The 17,905-nt window shown below is 41.2% G+C and overlaps 1 protein-coding gene across 2 annotated transcripts in view; it reads right to left on the reverse strand.

Annotated features, from left to right (window-relative positions):
* Positions 1-17,905, reverse strand: part of LOC132818357 (TOG array regulator of axonemal microtubules protein 1) — a 160,069-nt gene that overhangs the window by 94,001 nt on the left and 48,163 nt on the right. For both annotated transcript variants that reach the window (XM_060829306.1, XM_060829305.1), the window contains exon 2: positions 12,196-12,340. In XM_060829306.1, coding sequence (XP_060685289.1) covers positions 12,196-12,340 — 145 coding nt within the window. The remainder of the gene's footprint in view (positions 1-12,195; positions 12,341-17,905) is intronic.

Consider the following 17,905-nt stretch of genomic DNA (forward strand, 5'->3'; position numbering starts at 1 on the left):
CCCTCACAGGAATATACTGTCTCTGGACTCTCGTTATCTCATTTCTAAAGGCTTCCCATTTTCCAGCCATCCCTTTACCTGTGAACATCTGCCCCCAATCAACTTTTGAAAGTTTTGCCTAATACTGTCAAAATTGGCCTTCCTCCAACTTAGAATTTCAACTTTTAGTTCCAGTCTATCCTTTTCCATCACTATTTTAAAACTACTAGAATTATGGTCACTGGCCCCAACGTGCTCCCCCACTGATACTTCAGTCACCTGCCCTGCCTTATTTCCCAAGGTCAAGGTTTGCACCTTCTCTTGGAGGTATATTCACATACTGAACCAGAAAATTTTCTAGTACGCATTGAATAAATTCCTCTCCATCTAAACCCTAAACACTATGGCAGTCCCAGTCTATATTTGGGAAATTAAAATCCCCTACCATAACCACCCTATTATTCTTACAGATAACTGAAATATCCTTACAAATTTGTTTCTTGATTTCCCTCTGACTATTTGGAAGTCTATAATACATTTCCAATAAGGTGATCATTCCTTTCTTATTCCTCAGTTCCAGCCAAATACCTTCCCTGATGCATTCCCAGGAATATCATCCCTAAGTACAGCAGTAATGCTATCCCTTATCAAAAATGCCACTCCCCCTCCTCTCTTGCCCCCACCCCCCCCTTTCCATCGTTCCGAGCGCGTTTGTATCCTGGAACACTAAGCTGCAAGTCCTGTTCATCCCTGAGCTACGACTGTGTAACTGATATGTATCCCACAGTCCCATGTTTCTAACAATGCCCTGAATTCATCTGCCTTCCCTGTTAGGCATCTTGCATTGAAATAAATGCAGTTTAATTTATCTGTCCTACCTTGTTCTCTGCTTTGTTCCTTCTGCCCTGTCTGTTTGACTTGTTCCTTTTCCTAACTTTACCAGTCTCAGATTGATCTCTTTTCTCACTATTTCCCTGGGTCCCTAGAAGTAAGCTTGAAGCTTATTAAAGCAAGAACTGGCCGTATTACAATAAACTGTATTGCATTTAATCTCCAGGAGTGTAGAACATCTTAGGAGCCCTAATTTTTATTCATATGATTTATGGTATCACCACATTAACCTTCTGACTTTCCAAAACTCTATAGATTCTCTGAAAATTAGTTACAGCTTAAACAAAACTTAAGTACTTTCACCACTATAATGCTGAACGGTACATACACAAAAGATTAAATTATATGCAAGACTGAAAGTTATTCTCAGATAAACCAGTTTCATGAAAAATAAAAATTAACTGTGGCATGTTTGCGGTTCATTAATAGAAATACCTCTTGCAGAACACCCTCAGAATATAAAAGAAAACGTATTTCAAAATTATTATTGTGTAATAGTGTCATATTGCCTCTGTAGTACAGAAGGAAGGCTCTGGTTAAGCACAACAGGGGAAGGAAAAAAAGGCTTTATGCGTAATGGTGGTCCCAGAACAAGGAACTAATGAAGCACTGAAAATTCTGCTTAATTGATCTTTCTCATATAAACTGAGTCAGTAGTAAAAAGGTTTCTGTAGCAACAATCACAGGTTCCTTAATCAAACAAAACATTTCCATAACAAGCCAGGTCTAACTGTTGCAGAGCTTTAAAATTTACTGCTTCCATTATATAAATCAAAATCAGAAAAATACTTTTGGAATTTATTCAATTATTCTAAAGTTTTGTGCTACAAGTAACTTTGCCTGTTTACTTAATACAGCTAATTTGTAAAGGATGCAGAAAAATTAGGGTACAAGCATAAGAGCATGAGTAGATTATTCAGCCACTTAAGCCTGAAGCACCAACCTAGGTCATGGTCAATATCTCTGTTAACATCTTTTTCCAATGCTATTCAATATCTTTTACTGTAGTTAGTGTCTCGAAATTTAGCAATCTTTTTCTTGAATATGCTAATAATTGCGTTTCCACGTTTCTCACCCTTTAAGAATTTCAGAAGTTTCAAAGTGGTCACTCCTCATTCTTCTAAACTCAAGAGAAGATAGGTCGAATATCCTCAATCGTATATCATAGGAAACTCCCACCATCCCAGGAATCAAGTCTGGTGAACCTCCGCTGTACTCTGCAAGTAGATCCCTCCTTCGGTGAGGGAAACAAACTTGCACACAATACTCCAGGTGTGGTCTCATCTTTACTCTTGCACACAAATCTTGTGATTAAGACATATGTAACATTTGCCTTCCTAACTGCTTGCTGCACCTGCATATTAGTTTTCAGTAATTAATGAACAAAAAAAGTATTCCTCAGCATTGATCTTTGGCCTTTTATCCAGGATTTCACTCAGTGTTAAAATATGGAACTCAGATCATTATTCTACATACCTAGCAGCTTTCATCTATCAGAAATGAACAATAAAATGTTTAAAATCACAGACAGCATTCAAAAAAATTGAATCCTCTTTGTTTAGTTTAAGACCATCATATTAACTAACTTTTATATTGCCCAGCTGAACTTTATTTTGTTATGGACATTATTGTATGTTGAACATTACTTGTGCTGTGGACTAGCCACTTGTAAGAAAACTATATATACTGTAGCAAGTCAAAAAATGCAACTATTTTTTAGTCTTGATATGCAGGCAATACTGACATAATTGTATATCTTACCCATCCACAGATAATGATAGATCTTCTTTTAAATTGGTGCAGCTATTAGGGTTAACGGTGGTTCAAAACATGTTACATATTACTTCATAATGATAATGAAGAAACATGTTGACATTCCTTCCTCAGTAATGACCCTTCCTCAGAACTGACCCGAAATGTTAACTCTGTTTTCTCTCCACAGATGCTGCCAGACCTGCTAAGCATTTCCAGCCATTTCTATTTTTGTCTCTGATTTACAGCATCCACAGTTCTTTTGGTTTTTATTTTGTGGTCACTTAAGGATGGTGGCACCCCATCACACAGTAGCCTGGTGTTGTAAGCCATAGTTCTGATTTGGTTGGTGGGACTGGGATGGGAGGCACAATATTAAAGTCAAGGGTGATTTGCTGGACATACAAATGATGCATATATTACCACCTCAATCACAGGGGCTGCAGTAGATTAGGATGAGCTGCCTAGTTTTAGGTGAAGATGTGAATGGAACTGAATGTCACAGGCTTCAGTGAACAATATCATACCTGACCTTGTGTTTAAGAAAAAGTAACTGATAAACAAATGAAGATGCTGGCACATGGTGGCTTCCCTACAACACTATCTTAGTTTTACAATGACTGCTGACTGCTTATTATGACCATGTTTCTTTATTTCAGGTGTGAGGTAAGTCACTGATCATGAATCAGTAAGCCAACTTTGATTAGGACTTTTTGGATAATGAAGCTATCTACCGGAAGCTGTCATCGGAACTTTGGAAAATAACAATAGAGATCTCAACATCTCCTCTCAAGATCATTACCATCGCTCTCCTCGGAACCTATGAAAATAATAAATGAAATCTGAACAACTCTCCTCAAAATTCAACATCATTACCATTGCTGAATCCACTACACTCAACAGCTTGGGGTTTACCATTGTGGCTACAAAAGTAGGTTAGAGGGTGGGAGTTCAGAAGCACAATGCTATCTACAAATTGTCACATGTTGCAACTGTAGATCACCTTAGCACCTACACTGCCAACCCTACATAAGGTTGATTTACTTAACCGCAATTCAGAAGTTGGGAGCTTTGCAGCAATTACCTCACCTCCTGGCCCTAAAAGGTTTATCCAGCAGTCACAAGGCACAAGTCAAGGGTGAGATGGAACATGATCCACTTACTTGAATGCAGCTGTAACACTACTCAAGAAGTTCAACACAGTTCAGGACAAAGATCAACACCCTTTCCACCAAATTAAAATTCAGTGCATTTAGTCACCAAGCCTCCTTCAACAAGGCAATGCAATCTAAACCTAGAAGGACAAAGGCAGCAAATTGTGGGAACACCACCAGCTGCAGGTTTCCTGTTAAGCTACATGCCAGACATGGAACTATTATCGCTGTTCCTTCATTACTGTTACAATAAAATCCTGCCACACTCTTCCTAACAGCATGATGGGTGTACCTACATCACACAAATTGCTGCATCCGCGCCTTGAGCATATAGAATAATTTCCGATTCCATTTTATATAAACTTTTTAAATATTTATTCAGAGGGTGTGGACTTCATTGACTGGCCAGTATTTATTGCCCATCCTTTTTTGCCCTTGAGATGCTGGTGATAGAATGTCATTTTGAACCACAGTTGTACATTTGTCAGTATGTCAATAGTCCGACAAGGGAAGGGGCCATACTGGACCTGGTACTGGGGAACGAGCCAGGACAGGTGGTAGAAGTTGCGGTGGGGGATTTCATTGGGAACAGTGACCACAATTCTGTAAGTTTTAGAGTACTCGTAGATAAAGATGAGAATGGTCCTAAGGGAAGTGTACTAAACTGGACCAAGGCCAACTATATGAAATTTAGACAGGTGCTCGGAAATGTGGATTGGATACAGCTATTTGAAGTGAAATCCACATTTGATATGTGGGAGGCTTTCGAAGGTAGGTTAAAGATAGTGCAGAACAGGCATGTCTCTTGAAGGCAAAGAATAGGAAGGGCAGGATTAGTGAACCATTGATGACAGGAGAAAATGTACGACTAGCCAAGAGGAGCATAGATAAGGTCTAGGCAGCTGAGAACGAAACGGGCCATTGAGGAATATTGGAAGAGTAGTTCAAGACTTAAACGAGAAATCAAGCAGGCTAAAAGGGGTCATGAAATAGCTTTAGCGAGCAAAATTAAGGAGAATCCCAAAGCATTTTATTCTTGTGTAAGAAGCAAGCGGGTAACTAGGGAAAGGATTAGTCCACTAAAGGATAATGAAGGAAGGCTGTGTGTCATACCTGAGAGAATGGGTGAGATTCTGAATGATTACTTTGCATCAGTGTTCACTGAGGAGAGGAACATGATGAATTTTGAGATTAGAGACAGAAGTTTAATTAGTCTGGATCACGTTGACATCAAATCCCCAAGACTGGATGGGATCTATCCCAGGTTGCTGAGTGAGGCGAGAGAGGAAATTGCTGGGGCCCTGACAGATAGCTTTGTGGCATCCTTAAATACGGGTGAGGTGCCGGAAGACTGGAAGGTTACTCATGTTGTCCCCCGTACAAGAAGGGTAGTAAGGATATTCCGGGTAATAACAGACCAGCGAGCCTGACGTCAGTGGTGGGAAAGTTGCTGGAGAGGGTACTGATGGATAGGATCTATTTATAATTAGAAAAGAATGGGCTTATCAGTGATAGGCAACATGGTTTTGTGTGGGGGAGATCGTGCCTTACCAACTTAATAGAGTTCTTTGAGGAAGTGACCAAGTTGATAGATGAAGGAAGGGCTGTTGATGTCATATACATGGACTTTAGTAAGGCGTTTAAGGTTTCCTATGGTAAACTAATAGAGAACGTGAAGTCACATGGTGTGCAGGGTGTTCTAGCTAGGTGGATAAAGAACTAAGTGGTTGAGGAACAGGAGACAAAGAGTAGTCGTTGAAGGGAGTTTCTCGAAATGGAGAAAGGTGACCAGTGGTGTTCCACAAGGGTCAGTGCTGTTATCTGTGATATCCATAAATGATCTGGAAGAGGGCATTGTTGGTATTATCAGCAAGTGTGCAGCTGACACGCAGATTGGTGGAGTAGCAGAAAGCATAAGGGACTGTCAAAGAATCCAGGAGGATATAGATAGACTGGAGAGTTGGGCAGAAAAGTGGCAGATGGTTCTCAATCCAGACAAATGTGAGGTGATGCATTTAGACAAGACTAATTCCAGAACAAATTGCACAATGAACAGACGAGCCGTGGGAAAAGCTGATGGGCAGAGAGATCTGGGAGTGCAGGTCCATTGTACCCTTAAGATTGCTGCACAGGTGGTTGGAGTGGTCAAGAAGGCATATAGTATGCTTGCCTTCATTGGACAGGGTATTGAGTATAAGAGTATAAGAGCTGGCAAGTCATGTTAAAATTGTACAAGACATTGATTCGGCCGCATTTTGAATACTGTGTACAGTTCTGGTCGCCACATTACGTGGACGCTTTGGAGAGGGTGCAGAGAAGGTTTACAAGGATGTTGCCTGGTATGGAAGGTGCCAGCTATGAAAAGAGGTTGAGTAGGTTAGGTTTGTTTTCATTATCTCCCATCACTAGTCTTCCAGCATCAGTTTGAAGTGGCCCGATGTCTACTTTTGCCTGTCATTTATTTCTTATGTATTGAAAGAAACTTTTACTATCATTTCTAATATTACTGGCTAGCCTACCTTCATATTTGATCCTCTCCTTCCTTATTACTCTCTTTGTTATCCTCTGTTTGTTTTTGTAGCCTTCCCAATCTTCTGACTTTCCAGTGCTCTTGGCTACTTTATGGGATCTCTCTTTTTCTTTGATACATTTCCTGACTTCCTTTGTCAGCCATGGCTATCTAATCCCTCCCCGGATAATCTTTCTTTTCTTGGGGATGAACCTCTGTATTGTGTCCTCAATTATACCCACAAACTCCTGCCATTTTTGCTCTACTGTCTTCCCTGCTAGGCTCTGCTTCCAGTCAATTTTCATCAGTTCCTCTCTCATGCCCTCATAATTACCTTTGTTTAACTGTAACACCATTACATCCGATTTTGCCTTCTCTCTTTCAAACTGCAAACTGAATTCTACCATATTATGATCGCTGCTTCCTAAGTGTTCCCTTACTTTAAAATCCTTTATAAAGTCTGGTTCATTACATAGCACTAGGTCCAAAATAGCCTGCTCCCTTGTGGGCTCCATGACAAGCTGTTCCAAAAAGCCATCCTGTAAGCATTCCAACAATTCCCTTTCTTTGGATCCACTGGCAACATTATTTACCCAGTCCACCTGCATATTGAAATCCCCCATGATCACCATACCTTGCCTTTCTGACATGCCTTTTCTATTTCCCGGTACATGTTGCGCTCTGGTCCTGACCACTGTTAGGAGGTCTGTACATAACTCCCATTATGGTTTTTTTGCCTTTGTGGTTCCTCAATTCCACCCACACAGACTCCACATCATCTGACCCTATGTCATTCAGTGCCATAGATTTAATTTTGTTCTCAACTAACAAGGCCACCCCGCCCCCTCTGCCCACCTCCCTGTCTTTTCGATAAGTTGTAAATCCTTGGATGTTTAACTGCCAGTCCTGAATCCCCTGCAACCATGTCTCTGTGATGCCTACCACATCATAATCATTCACGATGATCTGTGCCGTTAGTTCATCTACCTTGTTACGAATGCTATGAGCATTCAGGTAAAGTGCCTTAATGCTAACATTCTTATCATTAGAGATATTGGAAGTCATCAGATGTCCTAAGTTATCCTTCCTTTTTGTTGCATTCCTAATCTGCCTCAAGGTTAAATCCACCTGCATACATGCTATCTTCCTGCTTATCTTTCCATTTAACTCCATACTCCCTGTCACTTTCCCTTCTCCCCAACTCAGAAGTTTAAAGTCCTACTGACCACCCTATTTATCCTCTTCGCTAGAACATTGGTACCAGATCGGTTCAGGTGGAGACCATCCCAACGGTACAGATCCCCTGGTTCCAAAACTGATGCCAATGCCCCATGAAATGGGATCCCTCTTTCCCACACCAATCCCTTAGCCACGTGTTTGCTTCCCTAATTTTCTTATCCCTATGCCAATTGGCACGTGGCTTGGGCAGTAATCCTGAGATTAATACCCTTGAGGACCTGTACTTCAATTTCCTTCCTAGTGCTTGATAATCCCCAAACAAGTCCTCCACCCTACTTTGCTTATGTTGTTAGTCCCAACATGGACCACAACAACTGGATCTTCCCCCTCCCGAACCAATATCCTTTCAAGCCAGTCAGAGATATCCTGCACCCTGGCACCAGGCAGGCAACACACCATGCGAGACTCCCGATCTGGCTTGCATTGGATCCTATCTGTTCCCCTAATTATAGAATCCCCTATAACTACTTGTCTTTTTGCTCCCCCCTCTTGAATGGCCTTCTGCACCATGGTGCCGTGGTCAGCTGGCTTATCCTGTCCAGAGCCCTTTTCCTCATCCGTATAGGGAGCAAGAATCTCATACCTGTTGGACAAGGTCAAGAGCTGAGGCTCCTGCACTCCTGAACTCAAGTTCCCCCTGCCTGCCTCACTTACAGTCACAATCTGATGTCCCTGATCACTAACTGAATGTGAATTACTTAATCTCCAGGTGTGACTGCCTCCTGAAACAAAGCGTCCAGGTAACTATCTGTTATAGTCCAACAGGTTTAACTGGAAGCACTAGCTTTCGGAGCACCAAAATAATGTAACTCTGCAAGTACAAATTCACCCCACAAATGTCTATGTATATGTGTGCATGTGGGTCTTTGTGTGTGTGTGTGTGTGTGTGTGTGTGTGTGTGTGTGTGTGTCTGGGTTCGGGGGTTGAGAGTGAGAGAGAGTGTATATGTGTGTGTATGTGAGTGTAGAGTGTCTTAAATCTGTGAGGGGTACGTGTGTGGGAGCGTGTGTGTTTGTAGGAGTGTGTTTGTATGTGTGTATGACTGGGGTAGGGAGTTGTTAGTGTCTGTGAGAGAGAGTGTATATGTGTGTGCATGAGTGTAGAGTGGTCTAAGTCTCTGAGAGGATGCATGTGTGAGTGTGGTAGTGTGTGTGAGTGTGTGCGCGTCTGTGTATATGTGTGTCCGTGTGTATAGGAGTTTGTGTGTGTGTGTGTGTGTGTGTGTGTGTGTGTGTGTGTGTGTGTGTGTGCGCGCGCGCAGGAGTATCTGTGTGTGTGTGTACAGTGCAATGGTGGTCACCTGTGCTGTGACATGAACCCAAGGTCCCAGTTGAGGCCCTCACTATGGATATGAAAATTAGTTATCAGCCTCTGCTCGGCCACTTTTCACAACTCCCACCCCAGAGACAGTCAGACAGACAGACAGACAGACAGACACACACACACACAGGCCCGCATGCACACATATACATATACATATGTGGGGTGAATTTGTACTTGCAGGGTTACATTGTACTTTGCTCAACAACTGCATGAATTTATGTAAGACTGTTATGGCACAGACAGAGAACACAGGGGCTAACACCTTCAACGTATTGTCTAGCTAACACCAATTGTTACAGTTAACCTGAGAATGCAACATTTAAAAAAAAAATTGTGATTTACACAAGAAAGAAGTGAACCTATCATGGTATTCGAACAGATGAAACAGTCAAGGTATTTTTCAATGTATAATTTCAGTTACATTACACTGTAAACTTTTGCTGTAAATTCTGTGTCTTACAATTGTGTCCTCCACAACCACCTGATGAAGGAACAGCACTCTGAAAGCTAGTGTGCTTCCAATTAAATCTGTTGGACTATAACCTGGTGTTGTGTGATTTTGAACTTCAAACAGGCACAGCAACTTGCTTTATCATTGGAAAATGTGGCTAGTGGAGCATATGAGTTAGAGAGCATGCCAATGGAAGTAGACACTGTCTCCAGGCCACCACTTGAGTGAAGAGCCTCACTCAGGATATACTCTGAGCAAGGGGACTCTAGGTCAGCCCACAGCAAAACCCAAAAACAAAGCCAAGCCTCGATCAAACATTTTCTTCGGGATCTGGGCCAGCAAGCCATTATAGTTGCTGCTGATATGCAGACTCAATGCAAAAGACTCATACCAGGCCTGAATTGAATTAGAGAACTCATAGGCCAGTATCCAGGCAAGTGCACACTTTGGGAAGCAAACGTACGTCTGGCTTGGAACAGTTAAATTGCCTAGCAACATCCAAATCAAAATGAATCAAAATAAATGTTTGGTTAAATGTCACCCAGTTCTAATGGAGGTTGACACTGGCGCAGCTGTATCAGTGACTGCAGAACTTGTCTTAACAAAGTTCACTCTCCTCTCCAATCCTTAAGTTTGTGCAAGACCTCAGATAGACTAAGAAGCTATCCTGGCAAACATTTACAGATGAAGGGTACAACTTCAGTGCCAGTCTTTTATGGGAAGCAGCTGGTTCAGTTACCACTGATTGTAGTAAAAAGCTTGGGTTCAAGCCTGATAGGGCAAAATTGGTTGAGAAAGATTCACCTTGATTGGCTCAACATTTTTCAATTAGCAGCTGAATGCCTGAGTGAAGTCCTATTAAATAACCAAAGGTTTCTCAGGAGGGACTAGGAGCTATGAAAGGAGTAAAGGCCATCTTGCTTATTAACCAGGAAGCATTTTCACAATGCCTAATGTGCAAACGTAGAGGCAGAAATCAGCAGACTGGAAAACGCACAAATTATCAAACCAGTACAGTTTGTGGAATGAGCAACACCAGTCGTACCAATTGTGATGCCCAATTGGTCGGTTCGCCTTTGTGAGAATTTTACACAAACGGTAAGGAGATTCTTGCAGCTTAATAAATATCCAACTTCCCTCATAGAGGACTTACAGCAAAGCTCGCAGGGGGTCTGTTCTTCATGAAGCTGGACATGAGCCATGCGTATCTACTGTCATTTGGGGTATCACCAGCCTGTGCCATTTCACAGCACATGAAGGAGAACATTTTATAAGGTCTGCCCCAAGTTGCCACTTATCTAGATGATGTGCTCATAACAGGGATGACCAATAAAGAACACTTAGAAAACTTAAACATAGTCCTTAGACATTTCTTCAAGGGGGTGTCTGCCTTAGCAGGGAGAAATGTGTGTCCTAGGCACCCCAAGTGACCTACTTGGGCTACAGAGTCGACAAAGTTGGGTTAAACCTGTTGGAAGATGACGCGAGGGTGATCAAAAGTACCTCCGCTTCCACGAGCTTAGGTCTTTCCTTGGATTGATGAATTATTACAGAAAGTTGATATGATATGTGGTCGGCATGGATGAGTTGGACCAAAAGGTCTATTTCCATGCTGTACATCTCTATGACTCTGACTCTATGTAACCTGGCACCCTTACATCTGCTATTGAAAAAAGGTCAGCCTTGAAAATGGCTAACCAAGACATAGCATGTCGGGAAGTGAAGAAGCAGCTACCACCGTCTAAGATGTTGGCACACTATGATCCCAAGCGAAATCTGGTGCCCTCAGGCAATGTCTCTCCATATCGTATTGCGGTAGTGTTGACTGACAGATGGCCCAATGGAAAGGAATGCCCAAAAGCATATGTTTCCCAGACTTTGGCTGATGCAGAGCATGAATATACGTAGATAGAGTAGGAAGGTTTGGCAATCACCTTGTGAAAGTTCCAACAATACCTTAACACAGGTAAATCTGTAATAGTAACAGACAACAAATCCTTACTAGGGCTACTCAAAGAGGTCAAGGCTGTGCCTCCTATAGTTTCAGGTTAAATTCAGTGATGGGCTGTCATTCTAAGTGCTTACAATTATAAGTTGGAACACAGTCCAGGTAGCCAAGGAGCAAGTGCCACATACTGGTTAACTCCACCAGAGTCATCTAGGGGTTTTCCAAAATGAAGATATTGGCGAGACGTTGCGTCTGGTAACCAGGATTGGATGTAGATAAAGCTTCAATGATGGGGCAGTGGACAAAAATTACTGCCAGTAGCTCCCCTACATTTGTGGGAATGGCCAGGTAGACCTTGGACTTGGTTACACTTGACTATTCCAGCCTTTTCTTGGGCTCAACGTCCTTAGTCGTTGTGGACACCCACTCAAAGTAATTGGACCTTCATAGAGTTCATTTGCCCAATACAGGGATGATGACAGAAAAACCTGTGGGCATTTTTTGCAATACGTGGGCTCGCTGAAATGTTGGTCACAGACAGTGGGCATCATTTATCAACACTGGCTGGCAGACATGAATAGGAAGTTCTGGTGACTCTGAGAGCTGTCTCTGAGAGAGCTGAACCAATGCTAAGTACTATGCACATGTAAAGAAAGAGTGACTTGGTAATGGGATACCAGCCTCTGTGGAGTTATTTCACATGGTAGGCAAATGATCATTAGTAACATCTTTTCAACAAGGTGGCAATTCATTCTAAGCTATTTTGAGAATTTTTGCAATTTTTCAGGAAGACGGAGATGGTTTATAGATAAGGAAGTCCCATTATGAATGTGTAGACAAAGTAATAAGAACAAATAGTATGATCCAAAAAGTTAAATAACAAGAATTACAAATCATCAAATGACTTGAAACTCAGGACAATTCTAGTAAATCTCAAACAATAACTTACCAGAGTTTGTCAGAGTAGCCAAGTTATTCTCGAGATTTGAACTGTTGACATTAGGTTTTCTGGTAAAAAATATATTTTCGGTGGCTTGTATTACTTGACTGGTCCTTTGTTTTGGAGACATTTGCACATTATTGTATGGTTGAACCTTCAAGGGAAAGAAAATCCGATATTAAGTTTCTTAAAAATATAATCCAAAATAAGATATTTTCAGATCAATTATTCAATCAATCTCAAAAAAACATAATTTTTATAGACCAATAAAGATCTACACAATGTATATTCAAGTCCTCCGGTGGACTTGTATTTTAAGGAACAATTGCTCAGTTCACTGGTTGACAATGCTTTGGCCTGCAATTTGTGACTGTAATAGTGGTCAGGAAAAACATCAGCATTTGCCATTATTGTGATACATGAAAATCTGCAATTTGTTGTCTGTGATATCCTGCTGCTTCACAGGGTGCAATATCGGAAGTTTAACAAATAGAAACAACATAGAATCGATGATGGAATGTGAACCTCAACCTCTTATGGACAAGGGGCATTGTAAAAGCTTTTAAAATTAGATAAAACTGAGCTATTAATGGCACACTAAGTCAATTATGAAACATTATATTTGGCCCTTTCAACTTATCTGAGTGAAATATCACTCTCTCATTCCACAATATTATATATTTTTTAACATATTGATGATATTTCAGTTTCAACCCCAATTTAAACTGCCTATCCAACCCTAACCATGATTTGTGTCAGGTTATTTCAAAGCGAATAATAATCCATGATTTTCCACTTCCTGGTTTATTCTCTGAGAATTCTTCAATCTAATTGACTGCTCAGCCTGCTTAATGGGCTAGTGGATGCTATAGATAGCCTACAGATGTCGAAAGATTGAAAGTTGCATCTAAAATAGACACACCCCATAATTCTCCACAGTCTCAATGTTCAGGCCAACACTTCTGAACCGTGAGTTGTTATTTAGTACTCATATAGTTTCTTCCACACCATTACAGCTCCAGATTCTGATAAAATACAAGTCCAGAAGGGAAGCAATAGGAGGCTGGCTATATACCATAATACAAAAGTTCCAGGTGAAGGGAGTTTACAGTTTACAGTCTGCACTGACCGGAGCATCAGGCAACATGAGGTCTTGGAAGCAGGCAGCCACTCCAGAAGGACATAATATAAAAAGCAAATTACATTTTTCTTTGATATTTTGAACCTTAATTCAAACTTATTAAGAAAACAATACAAATGAGTCTTCAAACTTGATAGTAAATCTGGTCTGTTTTTCAAAAAGGATTGGCTTTCCAAAACTACCACAACCGAAATGTCATTTTTAACACAGTAAGGTATGAATCAGTGATATTTTCACTTCTCATGAAACTGACAATACTATTTGCTCCTAAAGCAGCAGAATTTGATCCAAAATGTGCATGTGGATTCCATTATTAGTTGACAAAACCACAACAGCAATGAAATTTTACAAATGCTTACTAAAACATCAGGGGATCGTGACACGAGGTTAATGGTTCCCCTAATATTTTAAGTTCCTGTACAGACAACCACGTTTTGTGCACAGTATCTATAAACAGAAGCAGAAATCATACAGCATAGAATGACCAAATGTGTATGGCGTTTCCCAGCGGCTGTAGAGATGTGCAGTTATGCAGCTTACAAGAAACATTGTTGAAGGTAGACCACACAGAATGGAAAAAGATCAAGTGCCGATATAGTACAAGTTCTAATTTATAATGTTTTACATGCAATCAGGTTTTTCACCTCCTTACTCCCCAAAACCTATCCACCACCTACAAGACACAAGTCAGGAGTGTGATGGAAAACTTCCCAATAGCCATGATGATTGCAGCTTCAACAACATTCCCAGGAAAAATCAGCTCACTTGATTGGCACCACATTTATAAGCAAAACTCCCTCCACCACCAATGCTCAGCAGCAGTGTATACTATCTACAAAATGTACTGCAGAAATTCACCAAAGATCCTTAGACAACAACTTCCAAACCTACGATCACTTCTACCTAAGGACAAGGGCAGGAAATACATAGGAACACACGACATGCAGGTTCCCCTCCAAGTCACTCACCATCCTGACTAGGTAATATATATCACCATTTCAAAAATGTCCCTGAGCCAAGATCCTGGATTTCCTTCCCTAAGGTCAGTGTGGGTCTACCTACAGCACATGGACTGCATTGGTTCAGAAGGCAGCTCACCACCACCTTCTCAAGGGCAGCTATGAGGATGGGCAATAAATGCTGGCCCAATCAGTGATGCCCATGTTCCATGAGTGTGTCCGTGCTTTCTATGCAAGATATTTATGATGTCTTGTGGTGAAGTATACAGCAATTACTTATGACTGATGCAGCAAGAATTATGTATTAAATTTGTAGAGTGATTAACTTCGTCATACTGAACTAGTTCCAGAATGAATTGTGTTTTCATACATTGATAATAGATGCAAGTACATCATAGCAAAAAAAACTTGACCTTATCCATCAAGTTTCAAACAAAATCTGAAATTGCTTCCAAGATTATCTATAGGAACCTTGAAACCAAAGCTTGCAACAGCATCTCCATTGTAACAGCAATCAGGCAATTTTATATTAACACTGACTGTGATTTATAGATGGTAGACATTCTGTTAGGCTTGGAAAGAAAAATAGAGTACAGCAGTATTATAATAGAAACTCAAACGTTGGTCAGAACAACACTTTATAGAGACACAAAAGTGCAAAACTAAAATGTTTAGGTCAACTCCTATCCAGAGCAAGTGAATAAGTTCAACAAACAGATAAACCAGCATTGCCTGAAAATGCTTCCAAATCCACAACAGTACATTGCATTGGCATTATGAATGACATTGTAGGTGAATGGGCATCATTGGGCGGCACAATGGCTCAGTGTTTAGCATTCCTGCCTCACAGCGCCACAGACCTGGGTTTGATTCCAACACAAGCAACTGTCTGTGTGGAGTTTGCACATTCTCCCTGTGACTGCGTGGGTTTCCTCCGGGTGCTCTGGTTTCCTCCCACAGTCCAAAGATGTGCAGGTCAGGTGAATTGGCTATGCTAAATTGTCCATAGGCTAGATGCGTTAGTCAAAGGGAAATGAGTCTGGGTGGGTTACTCTTCGGAGGGTGGGTATGGACTTGTCAGGCCGAAAGGCCTGTTTCCACACTGTAGAGAATCTACTCAAATCTAATCTAATCAACTGTCTGTGCGGAGTTTGCATATTCTCTCCTTGTGTGTGTGGGTTACCTTTGAGTGCCACAGTCCAAAGGTTAGGTGGATTGGCCATGCTAAATTGCCCATTGTGTCCATGATTGTGCCTGAGGAATGTAGGGTTACAAAGATAGGGTAGAGGGGGACAAGTGTGGGCGATGCACTTCTGAGGGTCAGTGTGGACCTAGCAGGTCAAATGGCCTGCTTCACACTAGAATTTATATGATTTTGTGCAAATTCTTTCAGAGAAGCTGTTTGACAATAATTGAGCAGTCACAGTCCAAGGGTATGGGATAGGCTATTTAGCACTGAGATGGGGAGAAGATTCTTCTCAGAGAGTATCAGCTTTGGAATTTTGTGCCATAGAAAGCTGTTTTGGCCAAAACATTGAATGCTGTTATGAAGGAGATTGCTCTTAGGGCTAAAGAGATCAAAGGGTATAGGATAAAGCAGGAGCAGGGTACACAATTGAATGATCATCCATGATCATGTTGAATGGTGGAGCAGGTTTGAATGGCCAAATGGCCTGCTCCTATTTTCTATGTTTCTGATAGACTGAAGATCTAGTATCTATTTCAATGTCTTTATTGGATGATGATGTTAAGATAATTCTGCTTGCTCTAGACAAAATGGTTGAAACTGCAGTAAGCCATCAATTTATTTAAACTGCTTTGTTACAACACGAAAAGCAAATTGCCAGAAGGGAAGCTATTGGAGTGAAATGCATTTGACCAGGCTGCAACCACCAAGAAAGCTGATTGCGAATTTTGAAAGACAATGTGGTGCAACTGATATTGAAATATTTGACTCATAACAAACTGTGAAGAGTAACCACAAAACCAAGTGTACAATATTCCAATCTCAAATTTGAAGTTGTGGAAAACGTCAAGATGAGTTCCACTCAGACATTCAGCAAGTTGATGTCCGAAAAGACAAACAGTTTCAAGAAATGTATATGCTTCTAGACATTTGTGCAATATTTCAGGCATCAAATGCTTACTGTAATTGTGGTGATAGCCTAATAAAGCTGAAAATGTGTTCCTGGAAAAGCGCAGCAGGTCAGGCAGCATCCAAAGAGCAGGAAAATCGACGTTTCGGGCATGAGCCCTTTTTCAGGGCTGAAGATTCCTGAAGAAGGGCTCATGCCTGAAACGTCAATTCTCCTGCTCCTTGGATGCTGCCTGACCTGCTGCGCTTTTCCAGCAACACATTTTCAGCTCTGACCTCCAGCATCTGCAGTCCTCACTTTCTCCTCGAAGATAGCCTAATAAACCTGGTTGTTTGTAGAGAAATTTAAGGACAAAAACACCATACTGTTTAGATGGAGCTTGTTGTTACAGCCATTCAATTTAAAAATTGTGCATGTGACAGGATGAAAAAATGCGATTGTTAATGCATTGTCGAGACTCGAATGAGAAACAGAGGGGTTCGGTGGCAGGCATACCACAGACTGAACCAGAATGTAATTGTACATGTTTGCATGTTTATAGTCAATGGAATATATTTGTGTGTGTTGGAGTATGAACAATGTTTAAAGGGGTTTTAAAATGAAGCCATCTTTAGATATTGATGGTTCTTTTATTAAAAGGGGAGGTATGATGAAGCTGTTTCTTTAACAAGGTTATGTTGTCCTTAGGTTTTATTTCAGGTGGTCACAAAACCACAGGTTCCGAAAGGTCTGAGTTTAGATGGGTTTTAGGGCCAATTTCTTTGTAGCTAACTGATACTGCCTCAGGCAGAAGGCTTTCAAGTTAAAAAAAAACACTTGCATCATGAAAGGGGGGTGGCCAGTTCTCCCAGCTCAGCTTTTGGGGAAATGACTGCAGATGTTGGAGATCAGAGTCCAGAGTGTAGTGCTGGAAAAGCACAGCAGGTCAGGCAGTAAAGCAGCATGAGAATTGATGTTTTGGGCATAAGACCTTCATCAGGAATTAGGATTCTCTTGCTCCTCAGATGCTGTCTGACCTGCTGTGCTTTTCCAGCACCACACTTTTTTTGTCTGGTTTGGTTTGGTTTTTAGCAGTAGTGTGAAAAGCTGCTGCTGGACCCAGATCCAGGCTGGTACTCTCTCTCTCTGTGACTTCTATCCTGTAAGAACTTGTGTTTGATTTTACCTTTTGTGCCAAGGGGTGTTTTATGGAGATGTTGCAAGTATCTGGAACAGTATCATTAAGTTGGGATAGTCTGTTGGATTTTTGGACAGGCCAAGTTATTCAGTATTCCACTTTCTGTACTTTGTGTTTCATTCAGTAATCTTGTAAATGCATTGTGTTTTGTTTAAAACTAAGCTGTTTGACCAGCTAATTCTCTCCTGGAATACCCACTGTACACCTGCTTGAAACAACTAGCAAAGTTAGAGTCTGGGCTACCTTCTTGAAAGGTTTGAGGGGTCTGGCCTGGTCCATAATACTGATACTAAGGAAATGTAGCATCGCTACATTTATACAAAGATTTTCTTTGCAGTCAGCCAAA

The sequence above is a fragment of the Hemiscyllium ocellatum genome, chromosome 8 (assembly GCF_020745735.1).
Source record: "Hemiscyllium ocellatum isolate sHemOce1 chromosome 8, sHemOce1.pat.X.cur, whole genome shotgun sequence".
Taxonomy (NCBI): Eukaryota; Metazoa; Chordata; class Chondrichthyes; order Orectolobiformes; family Hemiscylliidae; genus Hemiscyllium; species Hemiscyllium ocellatum.